This window comes from Taudactylus pleione, unplaced genomic scaffold (assembly GCF_031769625.1).
Source record: "Taudactylus pleione unplaced genomic scaffold, aTauple2 ptg000009l, whole genome shotgun sequence".
NCBI classification, from domain to species: domain Eukaryota; kingdom Metazoa; phylum Chordata; class Amphibia; order Anura; family Myobatrachidae; genus Taudactylus; species Taudactylus pleione.
In genome coordinates, this window is record NW_028284412.1 from 12,566,818 (window position 1) to 12,588,927 (window position 22,110).

The following is a 22,110-nucleotide window of genomic DNA, read 5'->3' on the forward strand; positions in this document are numbered from 1 at the left end:
TGGGAGTAACAGGGGAATGGTGGCAAAAATGCACATGTGTTGCGTCTTGGGGGCATGTCGCAGCCTGCGTCTGCGATCCAGTACGCAGATAATATGGCTCCGGCGTCTCAGTTCACGCAGTCATTTTGCGTGACCATAGGGCTACTTACGTCATTTTGTGCAACCATAGGGCTACTTACATCATTTTGCGTGACCATAGGACTGCTTACGTCATTTTGTGCAACCATAGGGCTGCTTACGTCATTTTGCGTGACCATAGGGCTGCTTACGTCATTTTGTGCAACCATAGGGCTACTTACGTCATTTTGTGCACCCATAGGGCTACTTACGTCATTTTGTGCAACCATAGGACTACTTGTGTCACTTTGTGCAACCATAGGACTACTTGCGTCACTTTGTGCAACCATAGGGCTAATTACGTAATTTTGTGCAACCATAGGGCTACTTACGTCATTTTGTGCAACCATAGGGCTACTTACGTCATTTTGCGCAACCATAGGGCTGCTTACGTCATTTTGCGTGACCATAGGGCTGCTTACGTCATGTTGTGCAACCATAGGGCTACTTACGTCATTTTGCGTGACCATAGGGCTGCTTACGTCATTTTGTGCAACCATAGGGCTACTTACGTCATTTTGTGCAACCATAGGGCTGTTTACGTCATTTTGTGTAACCATAGGGCTGCTTACGTAATTTTGTGCAACCATAGGGCTACTTACGTCATTTTGTGCAACCATAGGGCTGCTTACGTCATTTTGCGTGACCATAGGGCTGCTTACGTCATTTTGTGCAACCATAGGGCTACTTACGTCATTTTGCGTGACCATAGGGCTGCTTACGTCATTTTGTGCAACCATAGGGCTGCTTACGTCATTTTGTGCAACCATAGGGCTGTTTACGTCATTTTGTGCAACCATAGGGCTGCTTACGTAATTTTGTGCAACCATAGGACTACTTGCGTCACTTTGTGCAACCATAGGACTACTTGCGTCACTTTGTGCAACCATAGGGCTACTTACAGTAGAAGACCGATAGTCAAATTTCATGTTCATATTCTCGCACAGCCGCTATGTCCAAACTCACAGTTGCTCTGGAATTAGCGTACTTTTCTGAATCAGGCCCTAAATCAGTTGAATGTGTACACTTAATTTCATATAAAGTCATGTTACGCCTATGCCGCTATGCCATGAAGTTCAAAGGAAAATAAATGAAAGTGAGCACTTGAAGGCCTCTGTCTATTCAGTGAAATGGAGTCTTGTGCATGGGGCAGATTCAATTGGCTGCAAAGTTCAGTCAGAACTGTCAGGCTAACAGAACCACATATCTGTCTACTTTTGAAACAACATTTCAGGGAGATTGTGAAAGCACCACCTATGAGGCTGAGTATGGCGGTAAAGTGGGCGTGTACTGCGACATCTGATAGACGTGCCATAAAATTGCCTCACATCCAAATGTAAAAGAGTCCCAAAGCAGTTAGGGGGAGATTTAATAAAGCTTGGAAAGAGTTAAAATTGGAGATAAATAGCACCAACCAATCAGCTCCTAACTGTCATTTTTCAAACACAGCCTGTAAAGTGACAGGAGCTGATTGGTTGGTTTTTATTTATCTAAAATTTTATCTCTCTCCAAGCTTTATTAAATCTCCCCCTTGGTAAGATCTACTTGATGAAAGCACATTGATACTTTTCAGGGCTTGCTCACATATTGTGTTTTACAAGGGGATGCTGTCAATATCCCGGCACATGAGATACCTGTCAGAATCCCGGCGCCGGTATCCCAACCGCTGGCATCCCGAAGGTAAGTAGCGGGGTTAGGGAGAAGGGCATTAGGGGATTGGGGTTAGGCATTAGGGGAGGGTTAGGCACTAAGGGGGGAGGTTAGATTTATGGTGCAGGGAGGGGGAGGTTAGGTTTAGGCACTAGGGAGGGAGGCTAGGTTTAGGCACCGTGGAGTGAGGGTTAGGGTTATAGGTAAGGAAGGGGGGAGGGTTAGGATACCTAACGACAGGTGTTGGTATCCTAACCCTGTTGGGATGCTGGCGTCGTGATTTTGACCATCGGGATCCCAAGCGCCAGCATCCCATACCCAACCCCATATAAGTAGCCATGAGAAACCTTATATGAAAATGCATTTAGCCATAGGGATCATTTTGCCTTATAACCAATGCAGGGAAATGGCACTGCTAACACCATGTTTTCTTTTTTTTTCTGTGTATATAACAGCTACATAATGGGGTAAGGTGCAATCCGGGAGATTGCTAGACTCTTCAGAGAGTCTGGGAGATTGCTACTATTTTAGGAAGTCTCCCTGACAATCAGGGAGTGTTGGCAAGTATGCACTACCATTAGGAAAACCTCACTTACCTACCTACTGTACCTACCTACTGTAGTAGCTGGAGATGCAGAACCGACCAACTGAATCTGCCTCCAATGAATCAACAATAAATCAACAATTTGTGAAAAACAATTGTGTAAAATTGTTGAAGTAATTTTTGATGAGTTTTCAATGCATTCATAAGCTGTCCATTCAATTCAGCAGCATCCTATTTACATCAAGTGCAGGTGGAATATGAAGGTAAGGTTTTAGGAGTGTGTGGATAATAAGCATTCCCTGTAAAGCACTGCATAATACGCTAATGCTATATAAATAAAGGATAATAATCATTATTCATGGCCCTGGCTGTATCCCCCTCCTTCTGTACAAAGCATGAAAATGATTAGCTAACCACTCAGACTAGCTAACCACTCAGACTAGCTAACCACACAGACTAGCTAACCACTCAGACTAGCTAACCACACAGACTAGCTAACCACTCAGACTAGCTAACCACACAGACTAGCTAACCACTCAGACTAGCTAACCACTCAGACTAGCTAACCACTATGACAAGTCACTTCCTCTGTAGGATGTGTCTGTACATACGGAGGACTAATTGGTCAGATTGGGAAAAGTACATTCACAGCAATTATTTTATTCCCAAGCTTTCTTTCTATTAATGTCCTATAGTCAGTTTACTTGCTGTTTAGTAAACCTATCACAGTTACCAAAAGTCATTGCATTGTAAGCCCTATATAAAACATATGTGACTTCATACTGTTAAGTTAAATTATCAACCACATTCTTAAATTGAAGTCCACCCTTTAGATCCACTTATGTGCCCATTCTGTATTCTTCTTCTTTACAGTTCTTCCATAACTTCTAGAATGACTCCCTGTAGGTGTCGGAAGGCCGGTCTGTCATCAGCTTTCTATGAACACATGAGACAAAAGGTTTAAACATACAGAAAAAAAAAGTAATTTGTGAACAAATATTAATGTTTAAGTACAACTGGAAAATGAAGACACAGTGGTCCTGATTCAGAGGTGGATAGACTATTGGCGTCACCTGTCTGCTGCTGGTGTACATCCATGAATGTGCCAGGACTGAGACGCCCACTGTCAGCGGCCGTAGGTGCTGAAATATCGATTGGTGCGTGTTTTGCCCCAGCCCTATGGCAGGTGCAGTTTCTCCTCCCGAGTATGTCATCCTATGTGAGCGGTTGAGCATCTGTGTACGCAATCATTTTCACCGACACGCTTGCAACACAGACCCATAAGACCGACCATCTCCATGTGTGCACTAAGCCACCTAATAGTCACTGCCCAGTAACGTGTAACACTGTTTAAGACCTTTATGATACAGTGCATCTTGGCAGCAGAAGCGCCTCTGTGTGTACACTCTGTGTAGCATTAGGAGTGTTTAGGGATTTTTTAGGGGCAAATTTCGATGGTGTGACCGATGCACCTCTCAGTAGCAAACAATTGCTCAACTACGTGAACATCGCTTTTCGTGCATCGCTGAATCAGGCCTAGTGCATTCTAAGAGGTCTGTACGGCAATGTAAGCTCCAATTCACAACAGCTCCTAAATACAATTTAATGCTCCTTTAGGGCTCTATTTACTACAATCCGCATATTGAATGCAGATTGTAGTGTGATATTATCGACTGAATTTGCATTGCGAATTCAGGCAATATCACAGGGATTTACTACAAATCCCTTGCAGGGACAGAGCTTGCGATAAAGCTCTGTCCCTGCGAATCCCCTCCTTACACTAGTCACGGTATTTTAGCAAAAAATACAGTGACAAAGTGCTGACGCATGCGCCGACCGACTGTCACTGCTACCACCCCTGGCGCTAAGCCCTTCCCCCGGCGCTAAGGCCTGGGAGGACGGACGGAGGAGCGGATGGCGGCAGCGGGAGCGGGGATTCAGGTAAGTGTTTATTTTTTTATTACGTGTTTCTACTGGGGTGGGGGGCACTACTGGTGGCACTACAAGGGGGAGACCACTACTGGGGGCCCTACAAGGAGGGGGGAGGGGACTACTACTAGGGGCACTACAAGGGGGGGGGGAACTACTACTGGGAGCACTACGAGGGGGGGACCACTACTGGGGACTACTACTGGGGGCACTTCAAGGGGGGGATTACAACTGGGGGGCTACTACTGAGGGCACTACAAGAGGGTACTACTACTGGGGGCACTACAAGGGGCTACAAGGGGGGACTACTGGGGGCACTACAAGGGGGGACTACTACTGGGGCACTACAAGGGAAGGGGACTACTACTAGGAGCACTGCATAGGGGGGAGGGGACTACCACTGGGGGCACTGCATCGGGGGACCACTACTGGGGGCTCTATATAAATAACAATACTGGGGGTACTGCATAGAGAGGGACTACAACTGGGGCCACTATTTAATGGGCACTGCATAAGGGTTACCACTATTGGGGGCAATGCATGGGGGGGGGGGCTGCTACTGGGGGCACTATGTAAAGGGTACTGCATAGGGGGTACCACTACTGGGGGCACTCCATAGGGGGTACCACTACTGGGGGCACTATATAAGGGGCTTACTACTGGGGACACAAGGGGCACTGCACAGGGGGGACCACTACAAGGGGCACTGCATAGGGGGGATCACTACTGGGGTCACTACTGGAGGCCTGCATAAGGGGGTCCTCTTCTGGGGCACAGGGGGCAAGCTTTATTTGTGCTTTACATTAATCCCATATGGACCGCCACCTACCTGGAACACTTGAGGGAGGGGGGCGCCGTAGCACGCACGTGCTGCGGGCACCCTGGCTACACGATACTCCTCTGCGCCCACTCCACCTATGTAGTCACAGTTGTAGATATGTTCAGAATGCGTAAGACTTTGCACTGTTACATTTATGTATGCTCAGTTGCTGAGCATGCGAGGTTCAAAAATGTGCAAGATATGTTGTACAAATTGGTGTACATTCGGCTTGGCATCAGCCCCTTTGTGATGCCCACTTGTTGAGGTATCAAGCCTCAGCTGAGGTTAGATCCACAGATGAGTATCAAGCATGTATCTGCTGTGGCATGGTGTGCAGTCGTTGATAAGTCAGCTTATCTAATTGTCTGCTAATTAGTGGTCTTACGGATAAAATGATGCCATATGTGGCTGACAAACATGGGCATTACTCAGATTTTATTCAGTTCTGGTGTGCTTCATTTATGTAAGTATCCATGTGAGTCAGACTTACCTCTTCCCAGCAGCTAAGCATCACATTGTGCACCTTTTCTGTTGCTAGTTGAGGTCTGTACAGACGGACTCCCTTTGTTATCTGACTCACAATTTCACTATTATTGAATCTTTCATATGGCATTTTTCCAAATGTGAACACTTCCCACATCAGGACACCTAGTGGAGAAAAGGCCCGGTATTATACAGAAAAAAAAACCCATTTCCGATTTCCTTGTGCAAGTAAATTTAAGCATCTAAAGCTAGAACAAACCTGTAGCCTGTTTGACCATTGGAATTATTTGTCACCGGCTAGTCCAGGCCTGGCTAACCTGAGGCTCTCTAGATGTTGCAAGGTCTTGGGTAAACATTTGTTAGAGTGGAAGACAAAGTGGGCTCTATACAACTGAAGAAACATCAGGGTGGCCTAGCGCTTGAGATTAATCAATTTCCTGGTGACGACAGTATAAACTTTTGTATTCATCACTTTTTGTATAAAGTATTCTATATTTATTCAGTGAATAGACCACAATGTGGGGTACAGTATTCTATATTTATTCAGTGACCACAATATGGGGTACAGTATTCTATATTTATTCAGTGAGTAGGCCACAATATGGGGTACAGTATTCTATATTTATTCAGTGACCACAATATGGGGTACAGTATTCTATATTTATTCAGTGAGTAGGCCACAATATGGGGTACAATATTCTATATTTATTCAGTGAGTAGGCCACAATATGGGGTACAGTATTCTATATTTATTCAGTGAGTAGGCCACAATATGGGGTACAGTATTCTACATTTATTCAGTGAGTAGGACACAATATGGGGCACAGTATTATATATTTATTCAGTGAGTAGGTCACAATATGGGGTATAGTATTATATATTCATTGAGTAGGCCACAATATGGGGTACAGTATTCTATATTTATTCAGTGAGTAGTAGGCCACAATATGGGGTACAGTATTCTATATTTATATAGTGAGTAGTAGGCCACAATATGGGGTACAGTATTCTATATTTATTCAGTGAGTAGTAGGCCACAATATGGGGTACAGTATTCTATATTTATTCAGTGAATAGACCACAATATGGAGTACAGTATTCTATATTCAGTGAATAGACCACAATATGGGGTACAGTATTATATATTCAGTGAGTAGGCCACAATATGGGGTTCAGTATTCTATATTTATTCAGTGTGTAGTAGGCCACAATATGGGGTACAGTATTCTATATTTATTCAGTGAGTAGTAGGCCACAATATGGGGTACAGTATTCTATATTTATTCAGTGAGTAGGCCACAATATGGGGTACAGTATTCTATATGTATTCAGTGAGTAGGACACAATATGGGGTACAGTATTCTATATTTATTCAGTGAGTAGGCCACAATATGGGGTACAGTATTCTATATGTATTCAGTGAGTAGGACACAATATGGGGTACAGTATTCTATATTTATTCAGTGAGTAGGCCACAATATGGGGTACAGTATTCTATATTTATTTAGTGAATAGACCACAATATGGGGTACAGTATTCTATATTTACATAGTGAGTAGTTTTAAGCTGGGTACACACTGGAGCGACCGGCATTTGTTCTGACTTTCACGACGATTTTCCTTGAGCTCAGAACAAGCAATATTGAGCGTACACACTGTGCAATCTTGCCAACGACCGAATAATTTATTGTATCGTTTGTTTGTATACTTTTTGTTGCTCCTGTACACACTAGAACAACCATCGTTAGGATCCCCGGGAAAATAAAGAGACACATATGTAACCATAGCGACAGTCCCCACATGCCCCCTAAAAAGTCAAAGTCAGCCCTATATGTCAACACATGCCAGAGTACAGAACACGGAAAATGGTGATGCTTGCTTCTGCTGCTGCTGATGACAACAGAGGAAAGTCCAGGTACCACTCTGCACAGGTCTGCCAGCGTCCAGCATGCAGGGAAATGGTGGAGGACAGTGGTAGGAACAGGAAGTGGCAAGAAGGTAATGTCAAATCAGACCGACATATCGCAAATGTCCAGTTGGCCAAACACCAAGGCGATGTGCACCATACGCTAGGTTTGATGTGCAGCACGCACAACCAGCGACCGTCACTAGAGACCGGAGGGAGCGTGCAATCATGTGTACACACTGAGCGATGTAGATTATTTGTCGTTATGAAACGGCAAATCAGCCCAACATTGCTCCAGTGTATACCTGGCTTTAGTTATTAGCTTAGAGGTGCCAGTTGTGGCACCGTACTCTCTGAGCATAACTAGATAATAAAAGGCACTGTCCATGTCTGTGATAAATGACAGATGGTGTGCTAGTAAACTGACCTCAATCATCAATAAGGGTTTTAGAACACAAATTTAAAAATGGACAAGCAGTGCATATGGTAAAAAGCATATCGTGCAGTGTGAATGCACAATTGTGCGCTCCGGCGGTTCATACACGATATGTTTTGGTTGGCTGTGCTGCATGGCCAATCAGAACATATAGTGTATGAGGTGGTGCAGTTTAATGAAGGATGGAACAAGATACCGTTCCATCTAGAGATGAGTGGTTCGGATTTTGTGGGTGTTCCCGCCGACTCAGATCCCCACTGCGAGCCCGACGTCAGCGTCCTGACGTCGGATCTCACCTCTACATAAGGCGCAGAGTCCTGTGACTCAGCGCCATTTGTCCTGCATGCTCCGGACTGCACGCATCTCTGCAAGTGGGCGGTCTGGCAAGTGGGGACACACTGATGATCACTGGCTGGCTGAGTGGCTGTATAGGAGGAAACACTGCACGCTGATGCTGCGCTATACTCTGCTAAGTGTCTGTGTCCAGAGACGCGCAAGTGGCTGTGACTGTGTAAAGGGGGCACACTGCCTGCTACAAATGGCTGTTTGTCTAAAAAAAATAAAACTTATTTTTTGGTGCTGTACTACACTGTGTAAGTGTGTATACAAGCACCGTGACTTTGTGGGCCATAGCCCTCTGTGTATAAAAAAACATCTTGGGTGGACTTTCCTTCTTCGCCTGGACTGAGGGATACTGAAACCTCCGATGGTGGATGGCCAGAACCAAAAGTGCAGGCATGGTGCTCTCACTTTTTTCACCATTTCTTGGTGAACGAAGAATACAATCTCTAATAAAATGATTTTCATGGCCACAATATAGGCAAATGTGTAATTCTCTGCGTCGCTGGCGTTCAAGCTCAGTAAGTCTAGGATGCAGGAAGCTTTGATGCCTCACTCTATCTTGGGTGGAAGAGATGGTAACAGAATCAGCAGTGGCACTAGAAACTTTAGAAATTTCAGGGAGAAGAAATTGTAGTTGTTCTAACAGATGGAGGAAACTCGTGAAATGTTTGGTAACACCGGTATCTGACAGCTGCGAGGTCGAAAGACACTGGGAGGATGGATTAGAAGATTTAGAAGAATTTTCGGCCATAGGTGTGGATGAGACTTGAAAGGAACAGACACAGGAGACTTCGCTGATGGTCTAGGTTTGGCTAGACCTGCCCAGAGGCGCGGAGTCTAACCCACTTGGGGGTTTTCTCCAGTGACCCCTCCAATTGGGATTTGGTTTTCGCCGCACCAAGTGAGCAGGTCTTGGCCCTCTGGACAGGTACCTGGGAGTGACAAGACTAGAATAATATACCGAACACAACTAACACAGGAAACACTGGAAATAACACAGAAGATTGGCTTGTACTGAGACACAGGGACTGAATACTACGGAATGCTACGGAAAGGTAATGTGCTGGGATGCTACAGAAAGGTAATGTGCAGGGATGGAGTTATACTGAGATACCAGAACAGAGTACACGAAGATGCCATTTGGGGCGCACTGGAGGTGTGGACAGAATTTGAATTTAAACGCAGGGATAAAGTACACAAGAATGACACTTGGGGCGCACTGGAGATGTAGATGGAACTTGTACTGAAGCACGGGGACAAGGTACACTGTGGTGTGTATTTTGTATACTATATGTAATTCCAGATGCACCGGTAGTTGATAGGAAGTTGTACACAATGGTGCGTACTTTGTACACGATGGTGTGTATTTTGTACACAAAGGTGTGACTCCGGACACACCAGCAAATGACCTTGGAATAATACCCAAAGATGTATATTTTGTACACAAAGGTGCGATTATGGACGCACCGGTAGATGACTTTGAAAGTGTACACAGTGGTGTGTATTTTGTCTTTTTCTTGTACTGAACACGAGGACTGAGTACACAGCGGAGCGACTTGAGACACACAGGATGAACCTGTACTGAACACGGGGCGGAATACACAGAGGTCACAGGGAACAAACACGAAGCCAGGAAACACAGAGGAAAGGAATACGGCATCTGGAACATAAGACGGTTGTCACAAGGAATGACTACGTACAGTCAAACGGTGATGTTGATCAGCAACTTCCTGTTGCAGGAGTCAGACCTAAATACCCCTAGGCAGCTGGTCATTGGATCATGAGATCAGCATAAGGGGGGATAGTGCCGGCAATGTGAAGCTGGGGGCGGGGCCAAGATGACACAATTCGGCTGTCCCTGCATCGGAGAAATCTGAATAAGCTTTTTGTGTGAATTACTGTATAAGAAAACATTTACCCTTACTGTGATTTATAGGGATATCAGAGAGCACCTTATAATTATTTGCAGAGAATAAATGCTTTACAATTCCTTATGTTCAGAGAAATCCTCAGTGTCTTCTCATTTTATAAGAATTTATAGTTCAATGAGTAATATTCTTATATCATTAGCAGGAAGTATTAAACATAGTAATAAAATTGTAACTTACCAAATGCCCAGACATCTGATTTACTGCTGAACTTGCTATACAGAAGAACTTCAGGAGGAGACCAGCGGACAGGGAACTTTGAGCCCAGTGAACTAGTATATTCATCGTCCATAACATACCTATTAACAAGACGGGAAGATTGCAAGTACCGTATGTACAATTTCATGGTAACAGTTACAGTGCACTATGGGCCTGATTCTGAGTCAGATGCAGCTGCAGCCATCCTTGTGTCTTCTGCCACTTTATGCTAATGCTGCTACAAAGCCCATCCCTGGTGTAGGCCTGTGTGTCCGAAAGAACAAGGACTGAGACGCTCACTGGCAGCGTCTATAGACGTCGCATTACCATCTGCGGCGTATGCACCATCGGTCACACCATTGAAACTTGCACCAGCCCTATGGCAGGTACAGTCTGAGTATGGCCTCTGATGTGAGCGCCTGTGTGTCTCTGTATGCAACCTCTCTTAGGACTCTATTTATTATCATTATTTCTACTAAAATAAAGTGAAAAGGGTATTTTCACACCCTTTTCACATTATTTTAGTTTCACCTAAATACTACTTCAAGCCCTAATTATCACTTACAGTGCCTTGCAAAAATATTCACCCCCTTTTGCATTTTCACTGGAATTAAAATGGATTGTGTGAAGGTGTGCATCATTTCATTCACAGAACATGCCTACAACTGTGAAGTTGTGTTTTTTTATATTGTGAATAAAACAACATTTAGGACAACATAACAGAAAACTTCAGCGTGTATAACTATTCACCCCCCTAAAGTCAGTACTTTGTTGAGCCACCTTTTGCGGCAATTACAGCTGCAAGTCGCTTTGGATAAGCCTCTAGGAGCTTGCCACATCTTGCCCCTGGGATTTTTGCCCATACCTCAAGGCAAAACTGCTCCAGCTCCTTCATGTTGGATGGTTTCCGCTTGTGAACAGCAATCTTCAAGTCTGACCACAGATTCTCAGCTGGATTGAGATCTGGGCTTTGACTAGGCCATTCCAACACATTTAAATGTTTCCCCTTAAACCACTTGAGTGTTGCTTTAGCAGTATGCTTCAGGTCATTGGCCCTCATTCAGAGCCGCTCGTTAGCGGCAGCACGCTCGTTCCGAGCGATGTTTGCACATCTGCGCATGCGTACGCTTTTTAGTACGCATGCGCGAACCAGTCAGTGCGGCCGAAAATCGTTTGTACGCTATATAGCGAGTGCCTGCTATTTTGAGTGACAGAATGAGGCGTATGTGGGTGGTAACAGGGGAAGGTGCTTGAAAATGGGGAGTGGAGATCCGAACGCAGGCGTGCTTAAAGGTCAAAACGGGCGTTTTATGGGTGTGTATATTTAAAACAGCAGCGTCAATGACCACGTCACTGGGTTATTTTAGAGCCAGAACTGCTCGCAAATTTGTGGTAGCAAACACCAACCACAAGAATAGCGAGCAGTTCATACGCTGGTCGATGTACTCGATTAATCTAATAAATAGCGGACATGACGTATGGTGCGAGCGGCCAGGGGGCGTTTTTAACAAATAAACGAGCGTATGTTTTGCTCGTTCGTTCAGACTTAGAGGTGTGAACAGACTGCAATGTGCGTACGGATCATTTGAATAGCCACCCCTTGTTTTTAAACGAACGACCGCAAATAGCGAACTGCTCTGAATGAGGGCCATTGTCCTGCTGGAAGATGAACCTCCGTCCCAGTCTCAAATCACAGGCAGACTGAAACAGGTTTTGCTCAAGAATATCCCTTTATTTAGCACCATCCATCTTTCTATCGACTCGAAACAGTTTCCCAGTCCCTGCTGCTGAAAAACATCCCCACAGCATGGTGGCCGAAAAAGTTCAATTTTAGTCTCATCTGACCAAAGCACCTTCCTCCATACATTTGGGGAAGTCGCCCACATGCCTTTTGGCAAACTCAAATCGTGTCTTCTTATTTTTATCACTAATTAATGGCTTTTTTTCTGGCCACTCTTGCATAAAGAACAAAGGAAGGGAAAAGGGTCCAAGGACCAAATCCAAGACTCTATGATGGAGCACTCTTACAGCTAATCAATATGTAATAAAATATAACTTTTATTAGGTATAAATTAAAAAAAGGACTTACGTAACAAACAAACAATAAACATAATAAGAAAAAGATATGTGAGGGAAAAGGGATTTTCCCTGTGAGGACGGCGAAATATAGGAAAGACAATACAACACAAAATCACAAAAATTACACAATACTGGACAGTATTGGTATTACAAAGACAATAGATAAAATACTCCCAGGTCGTTTAGTATCAAAGGTTTATAGTCAGATGATCATAACAGGAGAATTGTGATAGTATCACTGAGGCAAGCTGAACATTAAATGGAAAATCTCTTCAATATGATCAAGTCCTGTAAATGGACCAAATACTATGAAGATATACCATTTAGTACAGAAAAAATAAAAGATAAGGGGTGTAAGAAAACCCGATCTATCACAGAGTTCTGCTGCTTGCTATTGTGCTATTGTAGAGAATGGCTAAGTGAGAGACCCGTGTGTCACAGTCAGGGGCTGGCTGGCAATTTTTAGCCTGGGGGGACAAATGCATGCAGGTGGCCCTGGTAGAGGAGTAGCGTGTAGCCAGGGTGCCCGAAGAACGTGCGTGCTACGGCGCCGCCCCCCCCTCAAGTGTTTCAGGGAGGAGGCGGGTCCATATGGGATTAATGTAAGGTGAAAATAAAGATTAGGGGCAGCCCCCTGTCGTAGTGCCCATATGCAGTGCCACAGGAGAGAACACCCTTATGCAGGCCTCCAGTAGTGCCCCCAGTAGTGGTCCCCCCCTATGCAGTGCCCCTTGTGCCCCCAGTAGTAAGCCCCTTATATAGTGGCCCCAGTAGTGGTCCCCCCTGTGCAGTGCCCCTTGTGCCCCCAGTAGTAAGTCCCTTATATAGTGCCCCAATAGTGGTACCCCCTATGCAGTGCCCCTTATATAGTGCCCCCAGTAGCAGTCCACCCCCCCATGCAGTGCCCCCAATAGTGGTAACCCTTATGCAATGCCCCTTAAATAGTGGCCCCAGTTGTAGTCTCCCCCCTATGCAGTACCCCCAGTATTGCCCTTTATATAGAGCCCCCAGCAGTGGTCCCTTGATGCAGTGCCCCCAGTGGTAGTCCCCTCCCCCTATGTAGTGCCCCTAGTAGTAGTCCCCTCCCCCCTATGCAGTGTCCCTAGTAGTAGTCCCCTCCCCTTGTAGTGCCCCTAGTAGTAGTCCCCTCCCCTTGTAGTGCCCCTAGTAGTAGTCCCCCCCTTGTAGTGCCCCCAGTAGTAGTAGTACCCCCTTGTAGTGCCCCCAGTAGTAGCCCCCCTTGTAGTGCCCCCAGTAGTAGTAGTCCCCCCCTTGTAGTGCCCCCAGTAGTAGTCCCCCCTTGTAGTGCCCCCAGTAGTAGTAGTCCCCCCCTTGTAGTGCCCCCAGTAGTAGTAGTCCCCCCCTTTGTAGTGCCCCCAGTAGTGGTAGTCCCCCCCTTTGTAGTGCCCCCAGTAGTAGTAGCCCTCCTTGTAGTGCCCCCAGTAGTAGTAGTCCCCCCCTTGTAGTGCCCCCAGTAGAAGTAGTCCCCCCCTTGTAGTGCCCCCAGTAGTAGTAGTCCCCCCTTGTAGTTCCCCTAGTAGTAGTAGTCCCCCCCTTGTAGTGCCCCTAGTAGTAGTAGTCCCCCCTTGTAGTTCCCCCAGTAGTAGTAGTCCCCCCCTTGTAGTGCCCCCCTTGTAGTAGTTCCCCCCCTTGTAGTGCCCTCAGTAGTAGTCCCCCCCTTGTAGTGTCCCCAGTAGTAGTAGTAGTCCCCCACCCCCTTGTAGTGCCCCCAGTAGTAGTAGTCCCCCCCTTTGTAGTGCCCCCAGTAGTGGTCTCCTCATTGTAGTGCCAGACCCCCCCCCCAAGTAGACACACGTAATATAAAAAAACAAAATAAATAAAACACCTGAATCCCCGCTCCCGCCGCCGCCATCTGCTCCTCCGTCTGTCCTCCTGGGCCGCTCTGCATCATGGGAGAGACGTCATATGACATCATGATGTCTCTCCCATTGCCCACTGCCGGAGCCGGAAGATGGAGCGGCTCCCGCAGTGGGCGCAGCAGCAGCTAATGAGAGTCTGACAGACTCTCATTGGCTGCTGCTTACAACAAACACACAGCTGCCGGAGCCGGCGGCTGTGTGTTTGTCACTTGTATAGCGCTGACTGAATTCCGTCCGGTCAGCGCTACACATGCGGTGCAGTCTGTGTCACAGTGACACAGACTGCCCCGGCCTGCGGCCCGCATGACGCTGCGGCCCGGGGGGCACATGGCACCCTGCCCCCCGGCCCAGCCCGCCACTGGTCACAGTAGCCCCATGAAATGAAAGTAAGCTCACGACCCTGTAGCAGGCATTCACTTCAATTCCCTCATTGTCATACTAAATTAGCATTGGACAAGGACGGGGGAAATTACTGGGCTGCAGGCGGGAGGTGATAGGAGTGTAAAGTCAAGGTATACCGTTGGTTAATATTAGCCTTATAACGCCACATAAATAGGTTTAGTTTCAAGTGGCATTTATACCATATAGTACATAAGGAAGAAAGGATGGGGTGTAAGAAGCCCGTTCCGTCAACGAGTTCTGCTGCTTCCCATCTTGCGATAAGCAGAGGCTGGGGAGTGAGAGACCCGTGCTTCACAGTGACCCCATGAAAATATAGATAATATCAGACCCCTTTAACAGGCATTCGTTTCTACCCCTTTATTTGTCTTGCTAATTAGCATAGGACAAAAAAGAAGGGGGAAATTACTGGGCTGCAGCCGGGGAGATATAAGAGTGTATAGATATAGATGTACCCTTTATTGAAAATGTTTTTTTATAATCATAAAAAATAATAATAAATCCAATTAAAACAACGTTACAGAGAATTTGATAAATGCTGAATGGAACGTAGCAAACACCTTATGTATGAGCAATAACATTTGGTGTCAGAATGACACACCTAGTTTAATTAGAAGCAATCAAACAAAAAAAGGTATATTTATCTATTAAGAGAAATACATTTGACAGCTTGCCAGCAATCTTTATCATGCAGCATTCCTTATACAGCAGGTAAGAGCCCTGATAAATATGTTACTAAATTCTATTGGTAAATATACATTTGCTTTTTATAATGTAACAATGCAAGGTCACAGGGACTGTATCTGAGACGTAAAAAACGTTGGCATTACATGAGAGGAAGATTCTCCAAAGTAAATAAATAACTAGTTAAAGCCAAATACGACCTGGGTGTAGGGGTGTCCTACATTGTGCACATGCAGGGCACCCTAGGGACCGACGCGTGTTTTTGCTTGATCACGGAAGAGTCAGCTACAAATTAGTTGAAAGCTTCCACTGGCTATCTAGGGTTAGTAGACCAGTGAGGAAGCTGTAAAGAAAGACTGGCATTCATAATAGCCAGTCAGCAATTAACTCAGTTACGAGCAGTTTAGCCCAATTAGATAGCAGAGGCGGAGTTAAAACGGAGGTTCATATAGCTGTATTAACACCTTATCATGAGCAGCTAGTACTGCACTTAGGAAGAGGACGCAAATGACATCATCCCGCAGCTGATTGCATGTTGTACTCAACGGAGTATACACAAATGAGATCTGTGCATGACATCAATGCAGAACGTATATATGAAGGGTGATAAGGAAGAAAGGGACAAGGAAAAGGGAAAAAGGGGAGAAGGGAAGACACTCGGAAGCACCAGCATAGGGAGGAAAAGAAACATAACGTAAAATAAATGTCTGCAACAATAGGTATACATTGCTAATGGCAATGAGGCTAATAATAGAAGGTTATGTGCAGAACTAGTTATACTTGCAAGTTCGAGGACGTCTGTCAAAGAAAAGAAAACCAAGAGTATAAAAATGTATTATAGCAAATCAATTAACTACAGTACTTTGTTATATCATGGCATATGATAAGGATTGCTAAATATATATTATATATCAAAAGTTCAATCCTGTTATTCAAAAAATGTCAATTGAATCTAACTATATTCATACATTGGTCTCATGGGTTGTATAACTGAACAGTAATATGGTTATGTATCTAAATAACAAATTGCAACCCAACTAATATATTATCCAGGGATGAGAGAAATTCTATTAAAATATAATCATAAAAATCAATGTATCAAAATAGAAAAATTAAAATTAAAAATATTATGTTCTTAAAAGTAATTGGTGAAAAAGATTGATCCACAGAAAAGAATTATGTATAAGAGCTAAAAGCTGTATCAGTAAAAAATAATATTTAGTAATAAAGTGCAGAGCAGTGCATGTTAAGGTAAAAGTGAATAAATTATTTAGTATACATATATACACATACATATGGACATCTGCACATATATATATATATATATATATATATAAAAATATATATATACACATACACTTGTATAGTAAAGTAAGGTGATGACAAGTCAAATCCTGAATCAGTGGTAACCATAAGTAAGGGTAGTGGTGCTAATAGTGCAGAAAAAATTAATATTCATAGAAAAATTGTGAAAACAAGAAGGACTGATGTGAGTAAGGAAAAAAAAAAAATTAATGATTAATAAATAAATAGATTAATAATGTGAGAAATTCATACCAATAGGGAATAAGTCATAACCCTTGGTCCATTTGTTGAAACTATTGAGTCAAGAATGGACTATAACTATTGTATTCGTTGAGGCCATGTGGAACCATGGTCCCCAACTTAAAGATCCATTCGGTTTCCTTCTTCAACAGAGTGTTGGTTAGATCTCCCCCTCGAATCCCCATATGGATTCTATCAAGGCCAAAAGCTTTCAAATTCAGTTTTTACGTTTCTGATATTACCTATATGCTCCAAAATGCGTACTTTTAGACTTCTGGTGGTCATTCCCACATATTTAAGGCCACACTCACAGAGTAGGCAGTAGGTGACTCCAATGGCCTTACAGTTCATAAATTTACGTATTTGAAGAGTATTGCCGTATCTGCCTATAACCTTGTTGGTTTTAACAATGTGAGTGCAGGCCTTGCACTCACCACAAGGATAAGTACCTGTAAGTTTAGAATTCTTCTTCTAGTATTCTCAAAATTACTATGGACCAAATGGTCTTTGAGATTTCTAGATGTCGGTGTTAGTCTGATTTGCAAAGTATCTTGCCTTTTTAATCATACGATGGCTATATCCTCTCTTGAGAAGTCTCATAGTTATTTCTTTACTCTGTTTGAAGAAGATGGAGTCATCTGAACAATTGCATGATAAAGATTGCTGGCAAGCTGTCAAATGTATTTCTCTTAATAGATAAATATACCTTTTTTGTTTGATTGTTTCTAATTAAACTAGGTGTGTCATTCTGACACCAAATGTTATTGTTCATACAAAAGGTGATTGCTACTTTCCATTCAGCATTTATCAAATTCTCTGTAAAGTTGTATTAATTGGATTTAGTATTATTTTTTATGATTATAAAATTTTTTTTCAATAAAGGGTATATCTATATCCTCTTATCTCTCCCCACCTACAGCCCAGTAATTTCCCCCTTCTTTTTTGTCCTATGCTAATTAGCAAGACAAATAAAGGGGTAGAAACGAATGCCTGTTAAAGGGGTCGAATATTATCTATATTTTCATGGGGTCACTGTGAAGCACGGGTCTCTCACTCCCCTGCCTCTGCTTATCGCAAGATGGGAAGCAGCAGAACTCGTTGACGGAACGGGCTTCTTACACCCCATCCTTTCTTCCTTATGTACTATATGGTATAAATGCCACTTGAAACTAAACCTATTTATGTGGCGTTATAAGACTAATATTAACCAACGGTATACCTTGACTTTACACTCCTATCACCTCCCGCCTGCAGCCCAGTAATTTCCCCTGTCCTTGTCCAATGCTAATTTAGTATGACAATGAGGGAATTGAAGTGAATGCCTGCTACAGGGTCGTGAGCTTACTTTCATTTCATGGGGCTACTGTGACACACGGGTCTCTCACTTTGCCATTCTCTGCAATAGCACAATGGCAAGCAGCAGAACTCTGTGATAGATTGGGTTTTCTTACACCCCTTATCTTTTATTTTTTCTGTACTAAATGCTATATCTTCATAGTATTTGGTCCATTTACAGGACTTGATTCTGTTATCATCATATTGAAGAGATTTTCCATTTAATGTTCAGCTTGCCTCAGTGATACTATCACAATTCTCCTGTTATGATCATCTGACTATAAACCTTTGATACTAAACGACCTGAGCGTATTTTATCTATTGTCTTTGTTATACCAATACTGTCCAGTATTGTGTAATTTTTGTGATTTTGTGTTGTATTGTCTTTTCTATATTTCGCCGTCCTCACAGGGAAAATCCCTTTTCCCTCACATATTTTTTTCTTATTATGTTTATTGTTTGTTTGTTACGCAAGTCCTTTTTTTAGTTTATAGTTTTATACCTAATAAAAGTTATATTTTATTACATATTGATTAGCTGTAAGAGTGCTCCATCATAGAGTCTTGGATCTGGTCCTTGGACCCTTTTCCCTTCCTTTGTTCTGCATGTACTTACTCTGAGTAGCACCACCACAACTGCTACATATGTACACACATGTGTCTATAGGAACACTGTGGAGCTAGCTCCCCCTCTTTTCAATTCTTGATTGATAACTACACATACTTTTCCATTTTACTTTTAGGATTGTGGTGATTTTGTTGCCTGTGCGGTGAGATTCTTCCCCTTTCCCCCTTCGCTTTATTTCACTCTTGCATAAAGCCCAGCTCTATGGAGTGTATGACTTATTGTGGTCACATGCACAGATACACCAGTCTCTGCTGTGGAACTCTGCAGCTCCTTCAGGGTTACCTTTGGTCTCTGTGCTGCCTCTCTGATTAATGCCCTCCTTGCCCGATCTGTGAGTTTTGGTGGGCAGCCTTCTCTTGGCAGGTTTGTTGTGGTACCATGTTCTTTCCATTTGATGATGATGGATTTGATGGTGCTCCGGGGGATCATCAAAGATTTGGATATTTTTTTATAACCTAACCCAGAATTGTACTTCTCAACAACTTTGTCCCTGACTTGTTTGGAGAGCTCCTTGGTCTTCATGATGCGATACCTCTTGCTTAGTGGTGTTGCAGCCTCTGGGGCCTTTCAGAAAAGGTGTGTTTATACCGACAGATCATGTGACACTTAAGGTGCCCACACACATAGCGATATTTTACACAATCTGGCCGATTCCGACACATTGGAACGACAGATCGTGTAAAATATGGCCAAATCGTGAGGAAATCGTGAGTCCCCACTCACGATCACGATGCGATGCGCGTCCCCGCTGGTTGCACATCGCATCGTCAGATCTGCCGTGCAGTAGGGCAGATCTGACAATCTAGGACGCGATGCACTGTAAAAAGTCTGGATGCAGGAGAGATCGTTTGAAGATTGGACACCAAATCGTGTGCAAATAGTGTGGAGATCGTGTGCAGAGCTGCCGGGGAGAGTTTCAAGGGAAATCGTACACATCGGCTGATCGTGGGCAGATTGGTATGTGTGTGGGCACCTTAAGATTTCACACAGGTGGATTTCATTTCACTAATTATGTGACTTCTGAAGGTAATTGGTTGCACCAGAACTTTTGAGGGGCTTCATAGCAAAGGGGGTGATTACATATGCACATGCCAATTTTCAGAATTTTATTTATAAAGAATCTTTTTTATATACAGTATATTTTTCTAATTTCACGTCACCAAATTAGACTATTTTGTGCAGATCCATCACATAAAATTCAGATTAAAAAAATAAATAAATTACAGGTTGTAATATAACAAAAAAGGTAAACAGCCAAGGGGGGTGAATACTTTTGCAAGGCACTGCATTTTTAGTAAGCAGATCGCATTTCCTATAATTTTAATGGGAAAATGTGATCTGGCCAAAGTTACTAAAAATAAATTGTGAAAAAATACCTGAGCAAGCCCTGTGATAATAACGTCACCTGGTGGCATTATCCAGGGTCTCCCCCGGTTACCGGACCTAACAGTTAGAGCAGAGCCCGGAGCTGGCCCCAGTAATCAGCTGTGTGGTCTAAACAGACCACACGCTGATACACTGTAATAAAAATAAAGAAAAATAGTAAAAAATAAAAACTTACCTGAGTCCAGGGACCGGTGATCGGGGCTCTGGGTGATGTCCTGATGTCCTCCCTCCGGTCAGCTGGTCTCCCAGCCTGCACTGGTGCCTGGTCGTCACCTGACCGGGTCCCAGTGCAGTATGGGATGTCAGCTGACTGGAGCCACAGAGGACATCACCGGAGCACCGAACACTGCAGGTAAGTGTAATTAAGGGAGGGGGGGTCGCGATCGCGGGGGCAGGGCTTAGCGATGGTCGGTCGGCACTTGTTACGGTATTTTTTGCGAAAATATCGTGATAAGGCTACGGAGGGGATTCACAGGGACAGAGCTTTATCACAAGCTCTGTCCCTGCAAGGGATTTGTAGTAAATCCCTGTGATATTTCCTGAATTCGCAATGCGAATTCAGTCGGTAATATCACACTACAGTCTGCATTACAAATGCGGATTGTAGTAAATAGAGCCCTTAGTGACATGCCTGCAAAGCTCCCATAAGATGCAACATCTCTGTGCTTAATTTTAAGCTGTTACCTCCAGTCTGTGCAAACAAAATCGGGACACGTATGCGGTGCAACTCAGACGCATGCACAGATAAATGTCATTGCTCCGCTGTGTCCGACATTGCCGCTGCATCTGACTCAGAATCAGGCCCTATAAGAGAATAAGACGATGTAGCATGTTGAGCTTTGGTTATACCTTGATAGACCAAAATCTGAAACTTTTACTGTCCCGTCTTCAGCAACTAAACAGTTCCTGGCAGCCTACAAGACATGGGGTAACACATGTTCATGAAATGATGCATGTATTGTACTAATAACATGCTGGGCTTATGCCTCATGTTTTTTTTAAGTGCAAGCCATCAAGAAATGCAAAACTTAGTAAGGTTCAACGTTGGACCTTCTTACCAGATCACGGTGCAGAAATTGCTTCAACTCAAGATAACTCATGGCAGCGCATACATCACTACACATGGACAGCAGGTCTCCCTGGTTCACACGTGTACGGATTTCTTTCAGGTAGGACAGGAGGCAGCCATTGGAGAGATACTCAGTAATTATGAAAATAGGACGTTTTTTTGTGCAGACTCCGTATAACTGAACCAGATTTTGATGTGATAGCTTCCTGCGGAGGAAATAGAGAACTCCCCAGTATAAGTGTGAGAACTGTACAGATATATTTGTTAGAATATTCCCTTTTCTTACTTAAGATTTAGCCAAAACCCATCCATTCTGTCATCATCTCCTGCCTCGATTACAGCAAAATCCTCCTATCTGGCTCACTCGTCTGTCACCACAATTTGTCCTAAATGCGATGACGAGACTGATCACCTGCCATTACACATCTACCGCACAACTGCAGGGGATACCCGTACATTTTAGGCATCAGCTCACTGTACTATGGAGGGACCACAGCAGAGATCTCCATATCTGCTGCGGTCCCTTCATTACCAACAGCAGCCTGCGGGGGTACCGATTAAGGAGTGAAGTGACTGCTGATCAATTGCTTCACTCCTAACACTTCACAGGAACAGTCTCCTTTCAGAGCCTCTGGCCCTGCATGTGTATATAATTAATACATCCGAGCAAATATTAATTTCTTATTGCCGCAAGTAGTAGGTCTACATAATTGATAAATATGCTTCTATATGAGCCGTGCCTCTCCTTCTGTCT

The 22,110-nt window shown here is 43.9% G+C and overlaps 1 protein-coding gene across 1 annotated transcript in view; it reads right to left on the bottom strand.

The window, feature by feature from the left end:
- Window positions 1-2,874: 2,874 nt before the first annotated feature.
- The window catches only part of BTK (Bruton tyrosine kinase), a 172,239-nt gene continuing 153,003 nt past the window's right edge, over window positions 2,875-22,110 (bottom strand). Inside the window, exons 14-18 of the mRNA XM_088466793.1 lie at window positions 21,346-21,562; window positions 21,137-21,201; window positions 10,335-10,453; window positions 5,551-5,708; window positions 2,875-3,247 (exon numbers count right to left, since the gene is read on the bottom strand). Coding sequence (XP_088322919.1) covers window positions 3,179-3,247; window positions 5,551-5,708; window positions 10,335-10,453; window positions 21,137-21,201; window positions 21,346-21,562 — 628 coding nt within the window. The 3' untranslated portion in view covers window positions 2,875-3,178. The remainder of the gene's footprint in view (window positions 3,248-5,550; window positions 5,709-10,334; window positions 10,454-21,136; window positions 21,202-21,345; window positions 21,563-22,110) is intronic.